Consider the following 23745-nt stretch of genomic DNA (forward strand, 5'->3'; position numbering starts at 1 on the left):
TAACAAGGTTAACCAGAAAATGACCAACTGGGGCGTAGCGTCGGTTACAGATGCGGAGCTGCAGATGAAGGAGAAACTGTGGCAAGTGGCCAAGACCAAACGAGACGACGCACCATAATTGGGTGGAGTTTGGGGTTTTCATGTTTATTGTTTTTATTGAAAAGTACAAGTTATTTTTTAGCTCTGCTCGGGGTTTCACTAGCATTGCTGTCATTATATATGCATAATATTTCAGTTAATTCTGTTGAGTTGGATGTCCATCCTAATGAGGCTATCCTAATGTAGGCTACTGTCCACATAAAACAAGTTTATATTTCATGAATTTTTGCATGGTTGAAATCATCATTTTTGTAATATGCCTTAACAAAAGTATATTCTGTTGCTGCTTTATTATTCTCATGAAATATTAAATATATTAAAATATACTCCCAAATGTAAGTCTAGATGAAGTCAGGGTGTGAGCGCATTGATACACCCACTAGATGGCGGTCATGTAACTTTCAAAATTTATATCTTACTACAAAGTCATTCCCAAGTCTGTGTGCTTGTCTGTGATAATAAGATGCAAATACTCAGTATCAGTCTCTGATGTGTGTTGTTTCTGTTAGAATAACTAGAGCACACTGGTTTTCCCACTGGTTTTCACTGATCATCAGTAACTAAACTAAGAGATTAAAATCTTCTTTCATCTTTTTATTCCTAAGTGCCTTCCTTTTGCTGCGCTTCATCACAAATGGAGTCTATGTTCAGCGGTTTCGTAGCACTTAGCCTGAAGTCCACTAGGATCCATTGTGTTCTATTGCTGCCATATTTTTTTTCTGTCGCTGAAATGTTTTCATCGTGAACTGTGAAATGTGTCTCTGCTTGCCAAACCCTCACTTCATGTCATATCTGGCTCATGTGGAACCACACACCTTCAGTTGGTCCTGGCAGATGAGCGAAGGTAGGAAAAGGCCATCCCTGACCAGGGCTCAGAACAACACGGCCAGCCATTGTTTTGGTGCTGGCTGGGGCGCTGGAGATCTCCACCATGCTCTCGGCTGGCACTGGTAGGCTGTTGATGGTGGGTGTGTGAGACCTGGTGCAGTGGTGGCTCAGTGGTGAAGGTACTTGATGTGTAATCAGAAGGTTGCTGGTTCAAGCAACCCACCGCTGCCAAGTTGCCACTGTTGGTTCCCCTGAGCATCCCTCAGTTACTCAAGTTGTACTCAGTCATAATTGTAAGTCGCTTTGGATGAAGGTGTCATCTAAATGCTGTAAATGTAAATGGTGTGTCCCAAACCTGCTGCTGCCCTCTGGGCTGGCAGGTACTGTGGCTGGAGTAGCCGGACCGAGCCCCTTCTGCTGGTGGGCTAGGGTGCAGCTCATGCCATGCGCATACCTCTGAGCCTCGTTAGACAAAACAGGATCCCGGACTCCTTCTCCACCGTCTGCCTTGGACCCTGTCTTGGGTGCTACATTTAAGTGGAATGCTGGCACAGGTTTGTTATGGATACAGACTGTAAAGCAGCGACCAAGATATCTTTCCAAGAATGCTGAGGAATGGAACACTGTACGAAAATTGTTTGTGAAACCCTGGAAAAGACAATCAGTGGGTCCTCAGAGATATGCTTCTTGTGTGTAAAATATCTGTTCTAATTTAAAACAGTACTGTGAGGCTGACAGTAAATGCAGATTTAGCCAACAGGCTGAAGGGAGGCTAAGGAACAGTTTCACCTGCTTTCAACATGATATAGGTACAAAATGTTTTAGTTCTTAACTTATTTCTCATAGTTCAGAGTTGCATAGCTATTGCACTTAGCATGACATCTGAACTCAGTCTGAACTCTAGAGGTGATATCGAAACTGAAGACAAAGGTCCTGATGGATCTGGCAAACACAGCTGATGTGCTAAAATGGTGAGAAACACTACTCCCAGTGACGCCTCGGTTCGCTGGCACTTCTGCCATAGAGGAGACGCTTGTCTTCATGCCATGCGAATGTGTCAAAACAAACAAAGGGTACGTGAAGTTGGGCCCGTGTTCCTGGCACCAGGCAGGCAGAGCCAGCCCCCATGATGCACCCCTGCTGTCTGCCTTAACAGAGAGGGATTGTTGGTCTGAAATGAGAAGCTGTGGGCCTCGGTTCAACAAACGCACGGCGTTGCCACCATGACAGGTCGACCGAGTCGCGTTGCAAAGCAAATCAGGAGTGACGTGTGCGTGCGGGGGACTCACTCTAAGGTTCAGAGCTGGAGACGATGGTGACACTTCCTGCATGGGTCAAGGTGTTGAAAAATATACTCGGAATTAGATACAAAATCCTAACACAAAGTCATACTTTTATTAATATATTTGTGAGACGAAACATTGATTAAATATCAGTTAAACGGATAGTTTAATGAATTCTAAGTGTAATTAATTGCAAAACTAACTTTATCCATTCTATTAACTCTACCTTCAACCCTAACCACAATCTAATCCAGAATGCTACTCTAACCTTGAATGAACTGGCAAAAAATTACTTTTCCTTTTCATTTGACTGATTTTAAATTTTTTTTAAAAACATGGCTCCTAAGCGAGGGCAATTAACACTTATAAACAGTTTAAATGTTTTCCACCCACTTTTTCTTGTAGCTACACACCCTCGTGCACATTCATGCAAAGGAATGCACACACAGCTCGAATAATGGCTTGGTTGTGTTGCTCACAATGAAAAGTGTTCTGAATGCCCCCTGACGCATCTGTTTGGAATGTTGGGTCAAAATCGATTTATGACGGCTACTTTTTTGATCTTGTTTGTTTGTGTGATTGGCTTTTATTCAGAAGCACCTCCAGGGTCAGTCGTGGATCTCCATGGTCCTCAACAGTTTCTGCCCTTCGTGACCTAAACCCACAGAAAGAGTGAGTGCTAGGACAATAATTCACAAAGTCACCAATGGGTAGACACATGAATAACCACCCTCAGGACTTTGAATACAGCTGAACTTTAACTGTTTATAAATAGAAAAACTTTCTTTGCGTTCACGCCGTATAACGCATGCAGGCCGTATAACGGGAACGCCGTATAACGGGAATGCATGCAGGCGTGCTTGGTTTGGAGCACATTTTTCCTGGAGACCTGATTCTGGCAGCTCCCATTGTGCACCGGAGAGGGATGATCCCCGTGACTGAACCGGCCGAGCCCTGGCATCCCAAGGCAGGCAAAAAAAAACCTCTTTCGCCATGTGGCCCTAATGCCCAGAACTTGTCTACATGACCCCTCTTTTGGATGATTCTGTCCTTAAACCAATTCAGAATGGGAAGATACTTTTTTTGTAGTGTCCACTCTAGAATGAAACTCTTTGGCCATTTTCTGATGACTTTCCAAACTGATCTAAGTGTATTGTGCTGTAATCGTCCTCTGGGAGCGGTATAGGTGGACACTACTTGTATCAGCATTGCAAGAAACGTGACATCAGTTCCCGGGCTTTTTCACAGATGAACGGCCCCCAGTGAGCCAGGAAGAGCCAACATGGCTGTCTTCTTCTCTAGCTGTCTTTCCTAACATGAATTGGAGGACAACACCTCTGGACTTTGGGGTATCTTGTTATGGAATTAACAAGATTAGGGAATTCACTGAAATATTGGGAAATCTAGGGAGTTTATGAAAGGCCCACGTAATGTCTTTATTGACAGGTCATTTTCCTCATGTCTTGCGGGCAGCCAGGGCTGGAAGTGTGGTGCACGCTCCCCTGGTAAGCACCATTCTTCATTGTGTCCCAGTTACATCATGCACAATAGTGATTTGCCAGCTGAATAAGAAAAACCAGTGACTGACCACTTCACACAGGAACATCTGAACATCTGCGTTCCATCGTCCAGCAACAATGTGAAGTATCCCAGTCACTCTGACATGCAGAAAGATACTAATTTAACCATGACTAGCTATGTTGCTGGAATGAGAATAACATATTTATGCTCCATTTATGTCAATTTAAGACATTTCATACACAAAACGCTTTGATGTGATTAAGTGTAGACTATGCATCGTCCCATAAAAATGGAACAATAATTAAAAAATTCATTGCATGTCCAAAAATTACTCATCTCTTTTTTTGTTGACTATGATAAACTGTGACAAGCTGAAGATTTTCTCCTAGGAAAAAGTGTCATCGAGCAACTATGCAGAGATTCCTAAGACCCGTGTTAACCGCTATCTGCCCCATTCCAGTAGTCTCCTCTGCGGCAACCCTCTCTCCCTTCCTCAGCTGTAGTTGTAGTGAGCCCTGGTCCAGATGTTTAGTCATGCCTGCACCTGCACATCATCTCCAACTTGTGTGTGGGAGCTGGGGGGGGTTGAGCCAACCTCCCGACAGTGGAGACTCCTTTCCAGCAGTGTCTTATTACATCTAGTTAAGGGAGAGGTCTCATTCAGAAAGCAGGGACACAGGAGATTTGTTGATGCCATGTTTTACTTCAACAAAATCCAGGAAACATTACGTTAGCAGAAGGAATTCAGTCACACCTGAAATCCAGTAACACATAGATCAGCTGCAAAGTTAGGAACATGTCAGAAACGCACTGGGAAAGTTCCATTTGGCCCCTCGGGAGGGTCAATTTAGCCTGCTTTGTGCAGTACACAGTGTGAATTTGGGGGCGCAAATGCAAAACCACAATTCTGAGAAGTAAACACCGAAATGTTAGCAGCACGAAAATCTGAGGTTGTATGAAACTTTTGGAGGATGTGCTAACCTTCCTACGCACTGTTCCATGTTGCTTTGCAGGATGGGAATAAGGCCGTAGTCATATATAACAGTGATTATACTGGGTTAAGAGGCTTACAGATTATTGTCAACAAGGGAGAAGCACCGATGGCTGGGCCCCTTAGACATGTCATATGTGAAATACGCGCTTGTCGTATCATTGCATGGGAATGTTTACAGTACCAAAGTTGCCTTCATAAATTAAGGCAAATAAAAGTGTTGATAAAAACAAGATGCACATTTCTGGGCTACAATGACAGGCTGGATTTGTGGAGGTGTTCTTTTTATTGAAAACAAAATTCAAGGAACAGCCTTCACAACCCCCGTCTGTCTTCTTGATGCTAAGCTTACGGATAAGTTGGGAACAGTCTTTCAACTTGACAGGCATATAGTGCCGTTGGTTAACCATAAACAGCAGAGAGGTGTGACAAAACACACCAAGTACATCCATATTCTGGCATGTCCGATACACTCCTTAGGTAGCACGGAAGTTAAACAGCTGGCTGAGATGGTGGCATCCCCCCCCCCCCGAGATGCTCCTCAACATATGGGAGTAGTTACATGGTGAGTCAGGCTGGGATGTATGTGATGTCAGCACAAGCTTTCGGCTTCAGAGACAAGGGCAACATTCCTAAAAATGGGTTGTAAGCTACTGTCATGCGCTGTATGAATGAACTCGTGAACTGAAAACCCACGAGCTCGTGGAAGGCCGCAAGTTTCTTGCATACAACAGTAAATCACTTAGGAGTCAAATGTTTAATTTATGTTCAAGTTCTCGATTTATTACAAAGAAATAAAAATAAACAAACATGAACATTAGTGGCACCACCAAACATGGTACACAGACACAGCAACATCCTTTCCATGTACAGTAACAGACATCTCTTATCCGAGTGAGTCCTCTTAGCGTTGTTTCTTGAAACCACACACACACACACACACACACACCTACCTAAAGAAAACCAGGGTTAAATCATGCAGTGTCCCACACATTCAGACAAGAGCCCTTCGATACAGAGAGACCCTTGGCGAGAGCCAACAAATCTAGTGTTTGTCCCTTCATGTCAGACAGAACAGCTCACGCAGAAACAGGGAGTAATTTGGTCAATAAGTCAACAGAATATGTAAAACTAACGATGGCTTCAGTTCTGTTAAAAGGTTAGAAAAAAAAACCCACACGTACACCACAGCACATACACAGTATAAAACCAAGTTTGAAATGTTACAGATATTTACAGGAAACATAAAATTTCCATCTGTGAACAAACACCAGTTACTCGTTAAATGATAAAAAAATAATTTACATCACAAAAACCAACCTGTTATCCATGAGCAGACACATTCATGTATTAAAAAACACAAAACCACAATGGCTTAAATAGAAAATGTCAGGAAATATTTATGCTTTAGTGTGCAAAGTATTGTTTTTTTAAGAGTATACATTTGTTTAGACAGATGTTTTTTTGTACATAAAGTAATGACTTTGCCTTGCTGTTTTTACCTACTAGAAAAAATATATGCGGAGTGCTGGAGTGCATATCATAGTATTAAGTGCAAATAAATTGCCTTGTTATATTGTGCATCTTTTAAAAAACATCCATCAGGTATTTTTGGCGGTTCTTTTGCATCTCATAAGCAGCAACGTCTTTTCCTCATCAGAAGTATTTTCTCTCATGGGTTCTGACCGCACACAATCTTATTCTGGGCCCAGAGTGTTCAATGGCTTGTGCTTGCAAGAATCCGAGAGGCTCTGAAGCAGCCGAGCTCAGGAGTAGCTGACAGGAGAGCGCCGGTGATCGGGGTGAGACGGAACCCGGCTAACGTGAACGCGCACAGTTCCGGAGAAGAATACCGCGGCAGTGAACCTGCTGCACTCCTCATAGTGGGGTAGGGAAGGAGAGATCCTCTGGAGAACTCCCATCACACCTTCCCCTTCCACAGGCACTGGGGAGCGCTGCTATGGTCCTACTAATGCACAGTGAGTCTCCCTGCAGGGAGAGAGACGGTAGGGGCGAGGGGTGAGGGACCTGGCTTCCAGGGGCTCTGACAGAGGACCCCGTCGGGGAAGAGCCGCCCTCACGCATCAGAGATGCAGCTCTGGATCTTATCCATCCACTGCTGGGCGCTTTGAGCGTTCTCCGCACAGAAGTTGTACACTCGCTTAGTGGTCTTCAGCTGGAAAGAGAGTCTAGGTTTGTGAAAGCTTGCAACTGAAAACATGTGCAAAGAACTCTACCATAAGGAAAGCGAATGAAAATCAATGACCATAAATAGATGGTTAGATGGACAGATGGATTTATGGATAGATAGACGGATGGACAGACAGAACTTGACTGATCCTGGGGGAAATTGATTATTTTACAACTACTGTTAGTATTTAACAAATGACTTGATGCATCTTAAGTTTCAGCTGTGCAATCAACATTTATTCTCTGCTGACGTGTTAATGTTCTTCTTTCACGTGAGGCGCTTACACCACCTCAACAGTGGTCCGTGCAGCACGTGCCGCTCTTCAACGTCACACCCTGAGTGTATAAGCAGGACACGGAAGCTACTCACATCGAAGAATGCTCTCTCACTGATGTTTTTGGGGGCTCCTATGGTTGGTGTTGCCATGACAACCGACTCCACCTCAGCCAGTTCTATGTGGCCCCTGGAGCTGGTGTCTTCATCCGAGTCATAATACCTCAGCTGAAGAAAAACGCCACGGTCAGCGTGCGCGGAAAACCGCATGGCAAACAGCAACTCCGGCACTCAAAGCCACAGCCCCTCTAGTACACGCAGCACTCGCCTGATGTTTCGTGATGTCCAGGACGAACCACCTGCGCTTCCAGGCCTTCAGCAACGCCCCTCTCTTGTACAGGACCCCTTCGAAAGACCTGCGAGAACAACACCAGCAACTGTCTGCCTTACAACGACCCGTCAGGATGTCAGTCATGGGTCTCATTTCTGAACAATGCGGCAGGGAGTGGCAGGGACTCCTCAGACTCCTCCCACCTGTTCTCGTCACTGCGGGGCGTGAACTGATTGTAGAGCGTGGCGGCTCGCCGGTTGACCCCGTTGGCTGCAGTAGGGCTGCTGTCCTCGCCCAGGCCGCTGTCAGGCAGGTGCAGCATGGAGCGCCGCTGGTAGGCCTGCAGGCTGGAGGTGGGGATCAGGCCCGAGACGGAAATCGACTGCTTCCGAAGCTACAGCGGCAGGGGCCGGGAAGACAAAGGAAAAGAGAACGGCTCATTCAGGAAAAGGGGCAGGTGTGTATGTGCGTGTCTGTCTGTGTCTGTCTGTGTGTGTGCGTGTGTAAATAAATAGGAACTGAGAATGAGCCTTAGAGAGAGCGTTCTCTCTTTTTAAAAGGTCTGTAATCACACAGCCGAACCGGTTAAGTGTATTACACCATCTGGACGGACACTCGGGTAAGAAAGCATGAAGAAGCCCAGCTTACACTGCCTTCCTGTTTGAGGTCCTCCTGCACACTGACTCTCACTTTCTCCAGAGTGGCCTGCCATCGCTCGGGAACCTGGCTCAGCTCCCCTTCCAGTCTCTCTATGTCCTGCAGTCAGAGATACTGTATCAAAGCGCAGCCTGGCTGCCTACATGGCACTAGTTCATCTTACTAGCACTACATGTCCCAGCATGCCCAGGGGCATAGAGAAGCGGGAAGCGGAGCAGGCCAGGCTTACCGCCAGTAGTTTGGTGATGGCATCAGGCTGGGCTCGGGCAACGCTGCTGTAGCAGGGCCAGATGATCCTCCTCTTGCTGGAGTTGAAGGTGTCCTGCTCCTCCGTGCTCTCTGAGGGCACCGCCAGCATCCTCCAGTCATACGAGGGCCCGGTGGACAGGGTCTCGGCCGTGTAGAAGTCCCATTTTGTCAGGTTTGGAATGGAAAGGGATGGTTTCAGCACGGGCTACACAGGAGATAGAAAGAATGAGGAACGGCAGAGGAAGCCACTCGACCTGACGTGCTGTGTACACAGGACTGACATATTAGACAAATTCCAGTCATTTCACTTGGGTAGGCTAGTCAATGGGCAATGCACAAATTATAGACATTACACTTTATATCAGGAAACGATTTTCACAGTGCCATTAACATGGCTGTTCATTTTCTTCCAGCCAGTCATGAATCTATGTAGTAATATAATTTGTATTTATAATATTTGTAAATGTAAACACAGTATGGTCAGAATGATGCCCTTAATGCTAAATAAATTAAATATTGGGGGGGGGGGGGGGATAACAGTCAATGTATTGCTTTCTAAATCAAATGAAGGTAATTCATTTAAAGAATATAGGTCTATAATAAGCTTCATAGTTCAATGTGTGGATAATAAATAGCTTGCTATTTCTAACCTCAAGTGAGGGTTTGGGGCTAATTTTAGCTAATTTAAAAATATTTATTACCATATACATTTGTATCTGTGGACTTGGAGGACAACAGAAAACATGTCAGTTGAAACAACAGTGAACTGATCTAGCTAGATCCTTAATTTTGGCCAAATAACATTAGCTAACGTCCTGTTTAGTATTACACAATTTGATAGCACTGTTCTGGTTGCAGTTGCTAATAAAGGTGTTAACACAAAGTTACTAGACACCACCACAATGCAATAAATGTGTGGCAGTAAAACAAACAAACAAACAAAACAAAAAACAAATAGCCAACACGAAGAAAGCATTTTGTTAATCAAGTGTTAAAGTCAAATCTTGAATAGTCTTATTCAGTGTGTTACCAGTACGGTGGAAGAGAGCAGAGACAGGGAGAAACACACCTAGCCAACTGCTGAGAATCTTTCTAGCTTTTTGTATGCTGATTTATTTGTGCTAATATGTAATGATGTAATTACGGTCAGCAGTTGAGAAAATGATTGACTCAGAACTAAGTGAAGAGTCCTGCGTTTGTGAGAAGGGAGTAAGCTACAGACTCTTCACTGAATGAACACGAAACATTTAAACAACCAGACACATAACTGGGCAAGCTTGGAGATGCTAAAACAGGCATGTTATTGTGCAGAAGGTCCAAGCTGGGGGGCGTTCACTCGAGCATTAACGAACACACACACACACACACACACACACACACACACACACACACACACACACACACACACACACTTTCCTCTCTCTTTACCTCTGCCTCTGTAGGACTGTACAGGTAGTTGAAGAAGATGGGACTCCGGTGGTGCATTCTGCTGATAGACTCCCAGATACAGATCCCTCTCCTGGCCTGCTTGCCTCCTTTATCCTCAAACAACGTGCCTTTATAGTCCGAGAAACAAAGGGCTGGCTGTTAAAGAAGCTGCACACTGTAACACAATCAGGTGTGAGCCTGGAGTCAAAAGTGTGTCAAGTGCGCACACTTCACTCAGACAAGAGTCCTGCCGGCATGCGGCTGGCTGTCTCAGCATGCACCCGAGCTGTTAACGGCACAAAACGCTATTGGGAGACATTTGAAGAGGTCATTGACTGCCTCCTTGCCACCACATGTTCACAAAGCTCCTTCTTTGTCTCCAGCACATTCTGATTACTTCGTGAACACAGTGTGGCTCTTTTTTGTTATAGCCAGTAACTGAGAATGCGCTGTAGCTGGTTCACTGTGCAGGCACCCTGGGGCCGTGTATGCGTACCGTGCTCCAGGCGTTCGTAGTCAGAGTCCAGCAGGAAGTTCTTGAAGCGGTTGGAGATGTAGTGGTAGGCAAGGAACTTCAGATAGTGCTGATTAAACTCGAACTCCAGTGGGTACTGGTTATGGACCTGGAATGAGAGGGTTAGTCAGCCGCGTCCGAGCCTCTCTGCCCCGGCGATGACCGCGTATACACTAGCCACTACAAACAGGACACAGCCGAGTTTGGGGGAACGCAGGGCCAGGGGGAGGAATTCTCAAAAAAAACAAAAAAAACAAACAAACAGCAGAACAGAAGACAGAAATAAGGGACACTGTCCATCTGTCCACCACGGTTAAGTTCTCACAATTGGGGCCACCTGTGTTCGCTGGCAAAAACAACAGCTGCCTGTAAAATGAGGCACTTCTATTTTCAGATGCTTTCTGCTGCGTTTCTCATATGCATGACAGCGTGGGTCAGTGTGCCTGGGTCAGCCGGGCTGTCCACGCCTCGCTTTCATCATCCTTATTGGGAAACAGCTGAGGACAGAGCAGCGCTGGGCTCCCAGCAGAGACACAGAGAGGAGACACCGCGTTCTTGGAGCTGTTCTATCGCAACACAGACCCCTCGTCAACCTGCTTTCAAACAACCTGGAGGGAGGTTTGAACCCCACTTCAGGTCAGTGCCTGCAGGTCGAAAGACCATCTGGATTATGATACTTTAAAAAAAATATATATAAAAAATTTGCTGTTGGTTTAAAAAAAAAAAAAGGCATCCCCAGTGAGCAGATCTAAATGACTTATGTGGTGTGGGGATTGCAAAGGGAAAGCTAGAGAATGCATTCTGACAGCTGAGTCTCTCTTTCATTATCTCTCTCTCTCTTTCTGTCTCTCTCGCTGTCTCTCTCTGCCCCCCTCTGTCTATCCCTCCCTGCTGGCTCTTCACTGTAAGAATGCTGTGAGCTCATGGTTAAAGCACGAGGGGAACAAGGGACGTGTGTGTGTGTGTGTGTGTGTGTGTGTGTGTGTGTGTGTACGCGCGTTGAGAGTGAGTGCATGCTCTCGCCTGGTGCACGCAGTCCAGGAACTGCAGGAAGATGGGCGTGAAGCCGCTGCCCTGGCTGCCGGGGGTCAGGTTACCACGCTGGCTAAACTTGTGGCCGAAGGAAAGCCATTCCTTCTCCACCAGGACCTGGAAGCCCTCCAGTGTCCGGTAGAACGGATCGCTCAGCAACTGCACCAGCGACACCACCTAACAAGAGAAGAAAGACAGAGCAGCAGGCCTGGGGATCAGCTCCAACTAAGATCTCAGCGTCGGGAGGCGCTCCACAGACGACACGGTCACATGGCATTCGCATTAAGGTGCGTTCTACGTCATCAGTATGCGATGCATCAAGTGGAGAGCTTTCCACAAGCCTGAAGGCAAACTGAAGCCTCAAATGGAAAAAGGGCACTAGAACACATCAGTGTGACTGCGCAGAGTGGCCTATCTAATATTCTGTCTTTAGCTTCATGTCCTAGTCAGATGTAGTGGAGGACTGGAGGGCCAATATGCAATCTGACAGCACCCAGCTCTGCTTCCACCCCCCAACAGCGCATGTTAACAGCTCCTGAGAGCCAAAACACATGGAGCTCATTTAGACAGATCAAGACTGAAGATCATGCCGAGAGAGAGAGAGAGAGAGAGAGAGAAACATGGGCGGGGGTAACTTTCTGGTTCCGACACATGCCTGGCACACTGGAGGTCTTCCCCTGTCTGTTCTGCACTGAGGACACACAGTGCCCTCTTTATGGATGCTGCTCTGTCTTAACCAGGGGACATGGCGGAGACATGGCGGAGACATGGAGGAGACATGGAGGAGACATGGAGGAGACATGGAGGAGACATGGAAAATCTGAGTTCAGTCCACAAGAATGCGACAAACCCTGCTGGAGCTGCAGAACTGAAGTAAGAAGGAATGTAATGAGGGGCAGATGGTGCTACAAAAAACTGAAGCCTGCAAGCAAAGTGGCACAAAAAAACAAAAAACAAAACAAAAAACCCCCACAAGAATAAATGTTGGGTCTGTAGTGCATATATTAGAGAGGAAGGCTCACCTGTGTGGTGATGTCCCAGCCATCCTCCAGACTGAGCATCACTGATGACCCACTGTCCAGGAGCTCAACTAGGATCAGACACAGCTGGAGCAGCTTATGAAGCTATGAGACACACACACACACATACACACACACACACACACACACATACACACACACACGGAGACAATAATTTAAAAAAGCACAACACTAATTTAAGAATGTAAGTTTAGCTGTTCCTGTTGCATTTATTGTGACGCTCGGCTGGCTATGGGCACAGGTCACTGCTGACGTGGTCCTCTTGGCGACCTTGGAACAGTTCCCCATAGATAATATTGTTCTGGTGTATGAAAGGCAGAGGGTTCCCTGGGGCAAGGGACTCAAGGGGGCACAGCCATTAGCGTGGTAAGCAACTCGACTGCGTTCCCATCTTTGTGCCAGATCATTTCCCAGGGGAAGCGGTAGAGGAAGCACTTTGGAGAGGAGGGGCTCAGAGTCACGGCCCAACTTGTTCTCACAGTCCTCCCCAGAAACCTGACTACAGGGAAGTGCTTCGAGACACCGAAAAGCACGTTGTACCAAGCTGAACGTGGCTGCACAATACAGCTCTTATTAATTGTCCTGGTGATACTGGCATTTGCAATATTGATATGGAAGAAAAATGCACCAAGAAGTCACCATTTTTTGTGCATCCTGACCAGTTTCCTGAACTATGAGTGTTCTGTGGGCAGTTTTAATGAGTCACAGCATTCACACGTTCCAGTGAATGTGAATAATCTTGGTCAAAATAACATAGGCCGGTTTTTAATGATGCCACGTTAGGGACTGGTGAATTTAGTGGTGGAGGAGCACGAGAACCCACCTGCAGAATCCACTCGCTCTCTTCCAGCGCCTTGAGGAAGGAGTCCTCTGTGTCGGTTGGCATGGCGCTCGGAACACAGGCGCGGAGCAGCTTCTTGAAGGAGGCCTTGGCTTGCCGTGTGTCTGCAAACTCCACCGGCACCAGATCGCAGTTCAGCATCGAGTCCAACTTGAAGCCCTGAGACAGACACGGGTGGTCATGCCCACATTAGACTGATCACGGAGACCCACACCAGACTCAACTTCACAAACTCTCTACACCAAAAGGGATTAGATACACCAGTGAATGAAGTAAAGGACGAATGCATAACAAAATGTTTTTCTTTTTATGGACCACATAAAGAACGCCGAAAAAGGAACCAAGTTTGCATAACTGGTGACCAAACAGTGATTTATTAGAAAGTTAGCAAGCCAAAAAATATAATATCAATCCACAGACAAATGCAACAGGGATATCATAAAAGAGAGCACAGAATTTTACCAGTGATCCAAATGTAATACACTTTTATCCAAAACAGGAAAATTGTATCAATAAATCAAGACTTTTCTAAACAGTTATTAGGAACTATCATATTTATCTTAATCTGGAAAACATGTGGTCCAAGTATGACGGACTGCAGTCACAGTCTGACAATATCCTCCCACTAGGCTCCCACATTGATAAAGCATTAAGGATCTAGCACTTCAGGTAGTAACACAACTGTACTTGTATAACCTCACATGTATGACTGCATGTGTCACTGAAAACTGATGTCCATACCCTGAGGTGAGACTTCTCTCCGAAGATATAGAGGGCTGCTTGCTTCTTGAGGAGCTGTGCTTGCAGACTCTCGCTGCCTGCAGGGGGTGCCAGATCCTTGCCAGCTAACCGCGCCCCCACTTCTGCCATAGTGGGGTGCTGGTTGAACTTGCTGCTGGAACGCAGGCTTGCCCACACACCTTTCGTTAAAATCAAGGGTGAGACGGACAGACAGACAGCACAGTCACCGTCAGAGCGCTTTACAGATTGTGTAATTGCAGCGGGGGAGAGGTGGATGTAGTTGTGGTGGTTAGCGGGAGCGGGGGGTTTGGTTAGGGAAGATGTACATTTATTACCTCCAGAAATGTTTTATAACAATCTGTTTACAATACAGCAAATCAACATGTCTAATACAAGCCAACAACCCATTTTTATAACTCTTCTCTCAAGAGATCCTACAAATGTTTATGCCAGAATTCAACTGTGGTTCACCCTCAGCTGAGTGAGGAGTGACCCTCTGCTGACAGAGGTAGGAGTGAACACCAGAAGCTGGCTTGGAGCCAGAACTTCATGGAACACCGCCGGTGTGTGGAACTATAGGAAACACTGCAGCAGGACACGTGCTAACTACGGGGGGGGGGGGGAGGTTTGTGGTGAAGCGAGGTCAGGGAAGCATGTTAGGAAGGAGTGAGGCATGTTAGGAAGGCGATTTATGGAAAGCAAATGACAGATTAGTCAGAGTGAACAGGGACTGTACCTTGATTGTGGAGTCTCCCCTTAGCTGCAGATTTTTGGTTTGTGTGAGTGAAAAGTTTGTCCCTGTACCCAAGCACTGACAGATTAGGGATGCAGGGATGAGAGGCACAGAGAAATCACATTAGATGTAGAAATTCACACAAACAGACTCCTCCAAACCCAGCCACCGATACTGCTACTGTCAAACGGCCCAAAAAGATCATGAAAGCCATTAAAAAGTGACGCCACTGATGAAAACAGCGGTGAGTTGAAAGGTCGGTTAACACGCACTGCTTCAAGTGCTTCCGAACTTCTGAAAATTTCACTCCACTGCTACACTTCAATATCTCTTTGAAATGTCAAAATGAAATTGTACTTTACAAACATCTAAAAACATATCCTACAAAATCCTACACTCACCATAAGATGTAAACAATGTACCTTTGTGTATTTACACTGTAACCTACGAAGGAACGTTCAGGACATGCTATTTTCTTACTGATGAACATGCAGCTTTTCCCTCTGCTTTAAGTGGTATGTGACACATCTCTGCACAAGCCAGCACAAGTTAATAAATTCATGAGGGTGACAACAAAACTGTCTCAATTCCAGACGTTTGAAGAGTCCGAGTGTTTGGAAACCACTGTGGTTCGATTGTCCTCGGAGCAGATGCGCGCGCTGACAGAACAACGGTACTCGCCTCCAAGATGCCGCCCTTTCTAATTCTGCTGTAATGAGTCACTGTTCGCATTCACTGCATTTAACCCAAATTACCACATCGCACACTGTAATCGAGACACTCGAGTAACACCCTTTCCCTCTCTGCTTCACCCCTGCACATAATCAATGCTTCGTCCGAAGGATGGGTCTTATGCAAGAATATGATCATCAGTGACTGTACTGCCAATACATTCCTCTCACACAAGCAGAGAGACTGCGGCCTGCGACACCAACACCTTCAGACCAAGGTATGAAGGCTCGTCTCGCACCAACAGCTAAGGTCATAAACCTAGTGGTGCTTTACTAACACCAAAGCTGCCAAAGCTTTGCTAAAGTCTTGTCTTACTACTGGAGCGTGTGTGTGTGTGTCTGCTCTTATACATTTTATGAAACATGTTCTGTGCTCCAATGGCCTGTAGAAACAGACATCTGCAAAGTTCAGCAGAAGTGGCACTGGAGATTTCAGAGTAGGACAAGCCAACACAAGAGCGTGCATAAGAGGGTGTGTGTGGGTGTGTGTCTGTGTTGGAAATGTGGTCTGAAAGAACATGGAGAATGTAATATTAAGATACCAGATACAGAACTAGAGATATGACCTGTATAGTCAAGGTCTTCAGTAGATACTACTACTCCTTAGAGTGGAAAGTAACTGATAGTGGCGTGCTTACCTCCTCTAGCGAAGCTGTTGGAGAAAGAAATATCCAAGTGGACGGGTGCTATCTTTGGGATTCTTGTTGACCTCCTTTCACTAGCTGTAAAAGACATTTAATGTGTTCGAATCAAACACTGTCTAATCTTGGCTCTCTGACAAAACAAATTCTTCATGTGAATGACAACATTGCAGAACATTTTGTGAGCTGTCGAAAACACTGGCTGACAGTAAACCACACAGCACCTGTGTGTCCTCCAGAGCTGTTAAATGTGCCTTAACCAATGACGGTTGAGTAATGAAGGACTGTCTTGGCCTTGCCTTCCAAAGCCTCCACCACACTTTCGATTTTTGCCCATGCACTTTTGGTGACATGTCCAATGACTCACTCGAGTTGCACGAACAGTTTGGCACGTACTGAATACTTGATTAAATCAGACCTTTAAATGCACCTTAATTCCACCTTTCGCCAACCACAAACACATTACAATCCTCTTACACCTTTTAATGGGCCTGGAAGATCAGTGAAGGTCACGTTCGGGTAACCTGACCATGTCTTACATGGTTAGGCAACGTTCAGCTGCAGTTGTTCCATAACATGCATTTAGAAGGGAACGTGCTAAGGGTTTTCTGAGCGGCTCCCCGGGCCATGCTGCAAGGCTGTGATCTGTAATCTAATCCAGTCCACTACACCTGAGCCCAATCTACAATCTTACGGTCTTTCCATTATGGGCAGGAGGGATGACTGTCAGTGTGCTCAGGCAAGGGGGCTGTCTCCCTCAGCCCAGTTAGCAGGGACAAAAGGAGCTTTGTGGGGGGAGACACTTTGCTGATGGGGCAGTTTAGAGCCACCCGACAGGACCGGACTGGGGCAGCAGGGATTACTGGGTAATGGAAGAGAGATGGTTTCAAGGTGACCCCTTCATGTCCTGTTCCGCTTATGTAATCACATACATTGTGCTTGAGTTCCTCTGGAGCTCAGACCTTCAAATATAAATAACAGTTTGGGCAATGGGAGGAAGCCGTGGAGAGATAAGCCCCGAAAGAAAACACCACATCAAAATGGGGACCACAACAAGCAAAAACAGGCATGGGACAAAACACCAGGGGTGAGAGGGGTGTACCTGGAGACAGGCCCACGAGTGAGCGGTTGGATAGCGTGTTGCTGCCACCGTTGGGTTTGAAGTACACGGGGATTGAGCTGAGGATGGCCTGCAGGTACTTCTCCTGCTCCAGACTACTGGACGATTCTGACGAAGAGGTAGGAGCTAGAGCGAAGAGGTGGTGGTGGGGGGGAGAGAGTGAAACAGAGAGAGAGAGAGGGTGGGGGCGAGGAGGGGGAGAAAGAAAAAGAGTGAAGGAGTGGGAAGGAGAGAGAGAGGGAGAGAGAGATCACAGTATGACTACATGAATGTCATTTCAATTTCAGTCCGATACAGAACATTCTAATGCGTCCCTAAATTCTCACTGGTGTGGGCACGCACCTGCTGCCGCGGGGTTCTGGGACTTGAACAGCCCGACCACACTTTTGCCGTGGAAGCCGCCGGCGCGCATCAGGACAGCTTTGGTGCCAGGGTGTTTCCAGCACACCACGGGCAGCCGGTTGTGTCTGTAGCAGCGTGCCACCTTTTGCAAGCTGCTGTCCTGCACGGTCTGTGGCACCACCAGTAGACCCGGGTAACTGCAGACAACAAAGACAACCCTCGGGAGGACAGCGAGACTGCTTGACAGTAAACAGTGGTCTGCACTCCGTAATGCTCCGATGAGTTTGTGAAATGTCCTTGTGTAGAAGGCAGTGATGGTAAGAACAGATAATGTCACTGTTTCATTGAATGTTTGCAAAACAAAAGGTAATATTTTTCTTGTGAATGTTTCGAATGTTTGACTAACTAAACAAATGCAAGGGTGATCATTTAGTCATTCTTTTGCGACGACGACTGAATGCAGGACGGCGTCTAACCTGCGACACAGCGAGTAGAGTCTGTTGACCGCCGTCACGCGGAACTGCTCTCCACTCTTGGAACGTGACGAGCTGGCCGTGATGGTGCCCAGACCAAGCCTCTGGTAGTCACGGAAACAGGCACGCTCCACCAGCTGCTCCATGGTTGACTTCTCCGAGGCTTTTAGGGTGCTGCTGGTGGGTGGCTCGCCGTCGTCCGATACTGCAATGCACCCCCACCAGACCCAGGTCAGGACCCCAGACGGAGCACCCGCTGACGTCCCCGCCACCCTGCCGCGATATGTGGGTAAAACCTGACTCACCGGAGACGTCGTCATCCTCATACCAGGTCATGCGGTTGCCCTTCTCTAGTTTCTTCTGCAGGGTGGACTGGCGTCCCATGGTGATTATACCTGCTCTCTTCGCCCCTTTCGCTAAGGTCTTGGACAGTGTGCTGCTGAGAAAACGCAAAAAGCACGTCACCCTTTCCATCTGAGCCTTTTGATTTAAACTCACTTCTACAGCTTGCTTTCCATAATGCTTTCTGGAACCAGTCAGCCGCTGTCGATATCTTAGTCGATGCCTCAAACGCACCGGAAGCCCGTGTTCCTCTCCTTCTGCTTGGGGAGAAGAAGCTGTGGGGCCATCTGCCCGGCCGCAAACGCAAAGGTGCTAAAGGTGGACTGCGGATAACGGATCCTCTGCAGGTGCTTCCTGAAGATCTCCACCATCTCGGAGGTCACCTCTTCATCAAACGCCACCTTAATAAGCTGAGACACACCACAGAACGCTGTTGGCCTTACTCATTCTCACTACTGCGTTGGCGAAATTCAGCAGTATGCCCTCTCCTGCTGGGGTCACCTCTAAATGTGTAAATAACCACTGGAAAGTTTGGAGGCCAGCATCAGGACCTGCCGAACTACTCCGAGCTGGACCGCTGAGTGTCTGGGCTCATTCTCTGCTTTTTTGGAAGGAATGTTTGGGAGCGAATGTTGGTCTCTGACCTCATACCCCTTTCCCCTCCCTGTGCTCCTCCACTCTTTAGGAGTGTGCTAAATGAACTGTGCTTAATGAACTGTGCTTAATGAACTTCTAATAGAAACTACAAACATTTCCATACGGGTCCCAGTTTAATGGCATGCATTCGTTAAGGGACTGGGGTGAGTCGTTAAATATTTATGGCCTTACAGTCCATGAACACAACATGTGGGTCTGTTTTTCTTCTGTTTAAATATAGCACAATGTTACCATGCCCTTCATGGGAGACTACAAAGATATCTTGAACAAAAGACATCAAAACACTGATACTGCTTTTACAGTAATCAGAATTCAAACAATTTAATGAAGTGAAATATAGAAGGTCCCTAATCCACAAAAAAAAACTGTACTGAGGTCAGTTCCTACATGGGTAAAAATAGGAGAACGCAAAGATGAGCAGGAAAAGTTCCGCCCCTCTGGCTTGTTGGCGGATTCTGTACCTGGAAGGAGGCGGACCTGAGCTGCAGGCCCTCCTGCATGTTCTGCTGAAGCTGGTTCTGAATGCTGATCTTTTTGTCTTTTGTCAGCGTGGACACGGGGAAACTTCTGATCACGGGTTGCTCGCCAACTGCAGGCAGACATAAGCGAATACACGTGCATAAAGGGCAACAGAAGGACGTTGTAAACCAAGTGTTATTGTGTGCGTCACAAACGATCACCACGGGAGAAGAGAGAGAGAAAAACACATAAAACCGAGACCTGTGATAAGAAAGATTTGGTGAGAAGAGTGTGGGAGTGTGAAGTAGCCCTTACCCAAGGGATCGTGGGGAGTGCCTTTGAAGATGACACGGTAGCTGGTGAGGAAGAGTGCCCCCTCTGCAGGCAGGATGTGCGGTCCACCTAGCAGGCCGCCCGTGGCCTCTTCTCTGCCGTCAGGGTCCAGGACCACACGCAGGCCCTCGGCCACGAGCTCCTCTCCTGGGAGCAGGGCGGGACGCAGGATCTTTGGCTGCGGAGGATAGGAGCACAGTCAGAAGTACTGAATTCCCACGCTTCCAGGTCATGCTGCCGAGAGTCCGCGCTTTCATCGGCCGGAGTCTGGCATTGGACGCTGTCGACGCAGCCGGGACTCTGCAGTATTACACAAAATGGACGGCATGTTCTTCTCTGAAAATACAAGGGCCGAGGGTCACGCCTGCCAAGAATCTTTCCAGTCTACATTAATGATTTATGAAAAACTGACAATGTATAAACACGACTTTAATCTTTATGGTCCAACTTTATGTAAACATTGTCAAGCTGTGGGGATGCCGCCCAGATGACAGATGTCTGAAGGCTTCAAACAATTAGGCTTTCTGGTCACAGTAAACATATTCCCTTGAACCATTATGTTTACATTAACGGGACACTGAAGTGGTCGCTCGGCCTCTTCTGGCTCGGACTGTGCTCCGCTGTCTATCCATTTCATTAAAGGACATGGGAGAACAGCAAAACAACAAAGGAATTGGGCAATTCTGGAAAATCAGGTTCTTGTCCTTTGTACGAATGTCTGGGTTATCAGAAAGGAGGACCCGTGCTTGTAAGTATGGAGGGTCCAAGTTCTTGCATGGCTGGGCCGGGCCAGGCCTCCTTTGGCTTGTGAAGTCAGGCTAGAAATGTTTACTATGAAGACAGGCTCCCTAGAGGAACCTTTGCCTGCTCACACATCACACAGGAGAGGGGATGGAGAGGTCAAGGCAGGCCTGCATAAGGCGGTTTCCTCAGCCACACATTAGCTACGATTCCCCTTCTGGCCTAGTAACGCCCACAAATAACACTGCTTTAAGCCAGTTGAGCATTCTTTCTTTATTCCTGAGAAGTTCTTTAAGGTCACACACGCACACACGCGCACACACACACGCGCACACACACACGCGCACACACACACACACAAGGGAAATGTCAGAAGACTCTTACTCACAGTAACCTCCTGGAAAAAAACATCTCATCCTCAGCATCACCTTTAGACAGAGTAACGTAGTTTTATTTATTTGGGTGTCTGTACCATCAGTGATTAATTTTAGTGTTCTGGGTACTCAAGACACTCCATGTCCAGCAGCCAAAACAGCAGTGCAACATGCAAGAACAGTTGAGCATCACTGCACATAAATCGCCAGCCTGATGGCTTTAGCTGTTTACAGGCTCTGCAGGACTAAAATATGTTGCTGGCAACAGACTGGCCCCGTGCTCTGCTTTGAACATCAGACTCAGGCTTGGCACACGGGTTTAAAAATCCAGTAATCTAAGACAAAGGCCTGGGAGTAACATGTCTCACAATTCACAAAGGTCGCACGGACAGATCTGATATTAGTAACGCGCCCAAGATGGCGACACACCCAAGATCACCTTCTGAATGGGTGGGAGTCTCCTGCTCTCCCTGTGAACAGCCTCCAGAGTTTCCATTTGTATGGCCACAATGCCTGAACATTAGACAGAGAGAGATTTCGGTTCACCAAATTAACCACACAACAACATTTAATTGTTACAGTTCTCAGTCACAAATTAGAAAAATCTCATTTTACCTGGAATCATGCTGTGGAGATTCTTGATGTGATCCTGTGTCACGCTGCTCTCGGTGCACACCTTGTCGATGAACCGAGCGATGAACTTTACCACCGAGTTTGCGACGTCACTGTTTTCAGACTCTTCGAATCCACTCTCAGTGTCGAAGCTTTCTGCCACACTGCCTGCGATGCTGTAGGGAACACAAGAGCAGGACATAAAGCAGGACAGCCAGTGTCCCGGTCCTGTAGCACAGCGTCACTACTACACCACAGCCAGTGTGGCCCAGTCCAGGTCCTCCAGCAACACTTCACTGCATCTCACACACATAACACACACCTGTGTGAAATTGTAGACAATTTGTAAACCCCAAAGGGCAAAATTTAACGGGTTATTTTATCAGCATAACATTGTTTACATTTCACATTGAAGATTTTCTAAACAGGCAGTAAAAGCAAAAGCATGTGACATTGCGCAATAGATAATTAGTTGACAGCCATTCTGAACTGCTGATGTCCTGGGCAGTTCACATTAAAATCAAACCCTAAAAAGAACCTGTCGCTGCTTTAGCTAGTAACATTAATTTAGTTTCACATAAATAAAACTTGCGCTGGGACATATTGTATCATGCTCTGACTTCAGCAACACAAACAGGACACTTTGCTACCAGATTCTCCTGGGCTTAGTGGATGTCAAGAGAGTGATGCAACTGTCGTCCCTGTTTACAAATGGACCGGTTCCGGACTTGAGCAGAAATAAATTCAAAACATGCCTGGAGCAAGACCTTCAAAAAAAACAAAAAAAACCCCAAAACACCACACACAACCCAACATCCTTCAGTAGTGACATAATGACAGCAATGACTATGGTTTTTCCTAATCAGACAGACAGTGCGTCACCGGACAGAAACGAAGCTGTTCAATAAGCGCGCACACACACACTCACACACTCCCTGTGAGCTCTGTCACCAGTTGCTAGAATTAGCGGTTCCCTGTGCTTGCGCTCCACTAATATGCACTGTGAGCTACTGTGCAGTCTCTAATGAAGAAAAATGCAAAGGAATCGTAGAAGCAAAGCTCTGGAGATATCAGCCTGGCCTGGGCTCATATCCTGGGGTCCGGTGTGTCTCCTTAAGCCAGCACACTGTCATTACTCCAAACCCCCACTGCCCCCCAAGGGCCCATTGTTGATTTTGGTTATGGTTGAGTGCTGTCTCCGACAGGTCGGCACATTTCCCCGCTCAGCTGAGGAAGAGACTTGGAGGCAGACCGCCTGCGGCGCCAGCTAAGGAAGGTGGGAAGTAATACGGCACAGAATGGGATCTCTCTCCTGGGGAGCTGTTACCGTGTCCTCAGCAGATGCCCCCCGAAACTGCCTCTCTTATGGAAACTATGCTCCTTCTCCAGGCTAGCTTTTGTGCCAGAATTGAGCCAGCTTCATTTCGTTCAATGGCCCCCGTCCAGATAGGAGAGTTTTGGTTGCTATTTTAGCTAACATTAATCACTGCTTTACAGGCTACTGGCTGGTCGGCTGAACCCTGGACATAAGTGATGCTTCGCCAACGTCTGGCCCTACGCGGCGGTCCTAGCCACGGCAGAAAACGCAGCGGTGTTCCGGCTGCTATCCGTCAGCAGCGGTGAGGGGTCGAGGGGTGTGTGTGTGTGTGTGTGTGTGTGTGTGTGTGTGTGTGTGTGTGCATGTGTGTTTGGGGGGGGCACTGCCTTGCCTGTTGGTGACGATGCTGTTGCTTCCACTCTCCCAGTCCGCGGCCGGCGTGGCACGGAGGAGCTTGTTCTTACTGGCGTCCAGGGGCACGAGCAGGTAGACCATGAGGCTGGCGTAGTGGATGGCCTGGCTGAACACCGTGCTCTCCTCACTCTTCACCAGCTCCTGCTGCTTCTCCTTGCTCAGGTCGGGCCAGGCCCGCATCTGCTCGGCGGCCAGGTCCATGGCACTGCGCTCCGACTCGCTGGGACCCTGCGCCTGGTGGGACGGGTTGCGGCGGGGGACGCAGGAGGGAGAGCAGACAGCTGACATTATGTCCACTGCGCAAGAATCTAAGCTGTGTACCAGCTGATTACTCTAGCAACTATTGACCTCTTGCGCCTCATTCAAATTTAAAAGTGGTCATTGCTCTGTCAACATTAGGACCACTTTGTCTATGACAGAGATTAAAGTATGTAAT

General features: G+C 47.2%; 2 protein-coding genes and 1 long non-coding RNA gene across 6 annotated transcripts in view; 2 read left to right on the forward strand and 1 right to left on the reverse strand.

Annotated features, from left to right (window-relative positions):
* The window catches only part of swap70a (switching B cell complex subunit SWAP70a), an 8659-nt gene extending 7963 nt beyond the window's left edge, over nucleotides 1-696 (forward strand). Inside the window, exon 12 of the mRNA XM_027011730.2 lies at nucleotides 1-696. This exon is cut by the window's left edge and continues 1 nt beyond it. Within this exon, the coding sequence (XP_026867531.2) occupies nucleotides 1-118 (118 nt within the window). The 3' untranslated portion in view covers nucleotides 119-696.
* Nucleotides 697-5478: 4782 nt separating this feature from the next.
* sbf2 (SET binding factor 2) overlaps nucleotides 5479-23745 on the reverse strand; it is a 73735-nt gene continuing 55468 nt past the window's right edge. The window contains exons 19-42 of one of the 4 annotated variants that reach the window (XM_027012601.2): nucleotides 23287-23543; nucleotides 21581-21753; nucleotides 21405-21478; nucleotides 19833-20028; nucleotides 19520-19647; nucleotides 18636-18811; nucleotides 18365-18495; nucleotides 18063-18264; nucleotides 17587-17783; nucleotides 17227-17370; nucleotides 16122-16205; nucleotides 14756-14830; nucleotides 14020-14198; nucleotides 13261-13437; nucleotides 12420-12521; nucleotides 11389-11574; nucleotides 10348-10474; nucleotides 9852-9979; nucleotides 8404-8628; nucleotides 8166-8273; nucleotides 7721-7911; nucleotides 7515-7602; nucleotides 7283-7414; nucleotides 5479-6898 (exon numbers count right to left, since the gene is read on the reverse strand). In XM_027012601.2, the coding sequence (XP_026868402.2) occupies nucleotides 6800-6898; nucleotides 7283-7414; nucleotides 7515-7602; nucleotides 7721-7911; nucleotides 8166-8273; nucleotides 8404-8628; nucleotides 9852-9979; nucleotides 10348-10474; nucleotides 11389-11574; nucleotides 12420-12521; nucleotides 13261-13437; nucleotides 14020-14198; nucleotides 14756-14830; nucleotides 16122-16205; nucleotides 17227-17370; nucleotides 17587-17783; nucleotides 18063-18264; nucleotides 18365-18495; nucleotides 18636-18811; nucleotides 19520-19647; nucleotides 19833-20028; nucleotides 21405-21478; nucleotides 21581-21753; nucleotides 23287-23543 (3579 nt within the window). In that variant the 3' untranslated portion in view covers nucleotides 5479-6799. Of the gene's footprint in view, nucleotides 6899-7282; nucleotides 7415-7514; nucleotides 7603-7720; nucleotides 7912-8165; nucleotides 8274-8403; nucleotides 8629-9851; nucleotides 9980-10347; nucleotides 10475-11388; nucleotides 11575-12419; nucleotides 12522-13260; nucleotides 13438-14019; nucleotides 14199-14755; nucleotides 14831-16121; nucleotides 16206-17226; nucleotides 17371-17586; nucleotides 17784-18062; nucleotides 18265-18364; nucleotides 18499-18635; nucleotides 18812-19519; nucleotides 19648-19832; nucleotides 20029-21404; nucleotides 21479-21580; nucleotides 21754-23286; nucleotides 23544-23745 lie in introns of all 4 variants that reach the window. The other 3 variants (XM_027012590.2, XM_027012619.2, XM_027012611.2) reach the window with 3 other exon arrangements.
* Nucleotides 14739-23409, forward strand: LOC113579006. The gene is made up of 3 exons (XR_003410816.2): nucleotides 14739-15701; nucleotides 23075-23196; nucleotides 23323-23409. It is a non-coding gene; the product is annotated as an uncharacterized LOC113579006 (long non-coding RNA).

The sequence above is a fragment of the Electrophorus electricus genome, chromosome 1 (assembly GCF_013358815.1).
Source record: "Electrophorus electricus isolate fEleEle1 chromosome 1, fEleEle1.pri, whole genome shotgun sequence".
In the NCBI taxonomy this organism is placed as follows: domain Eukaryota; kingdom Metazoa; phylum Chordata; class Actinopteri; order Gymnotiformes; family Gymnotidae; genus Electrophorus; species Electrophorus electricus.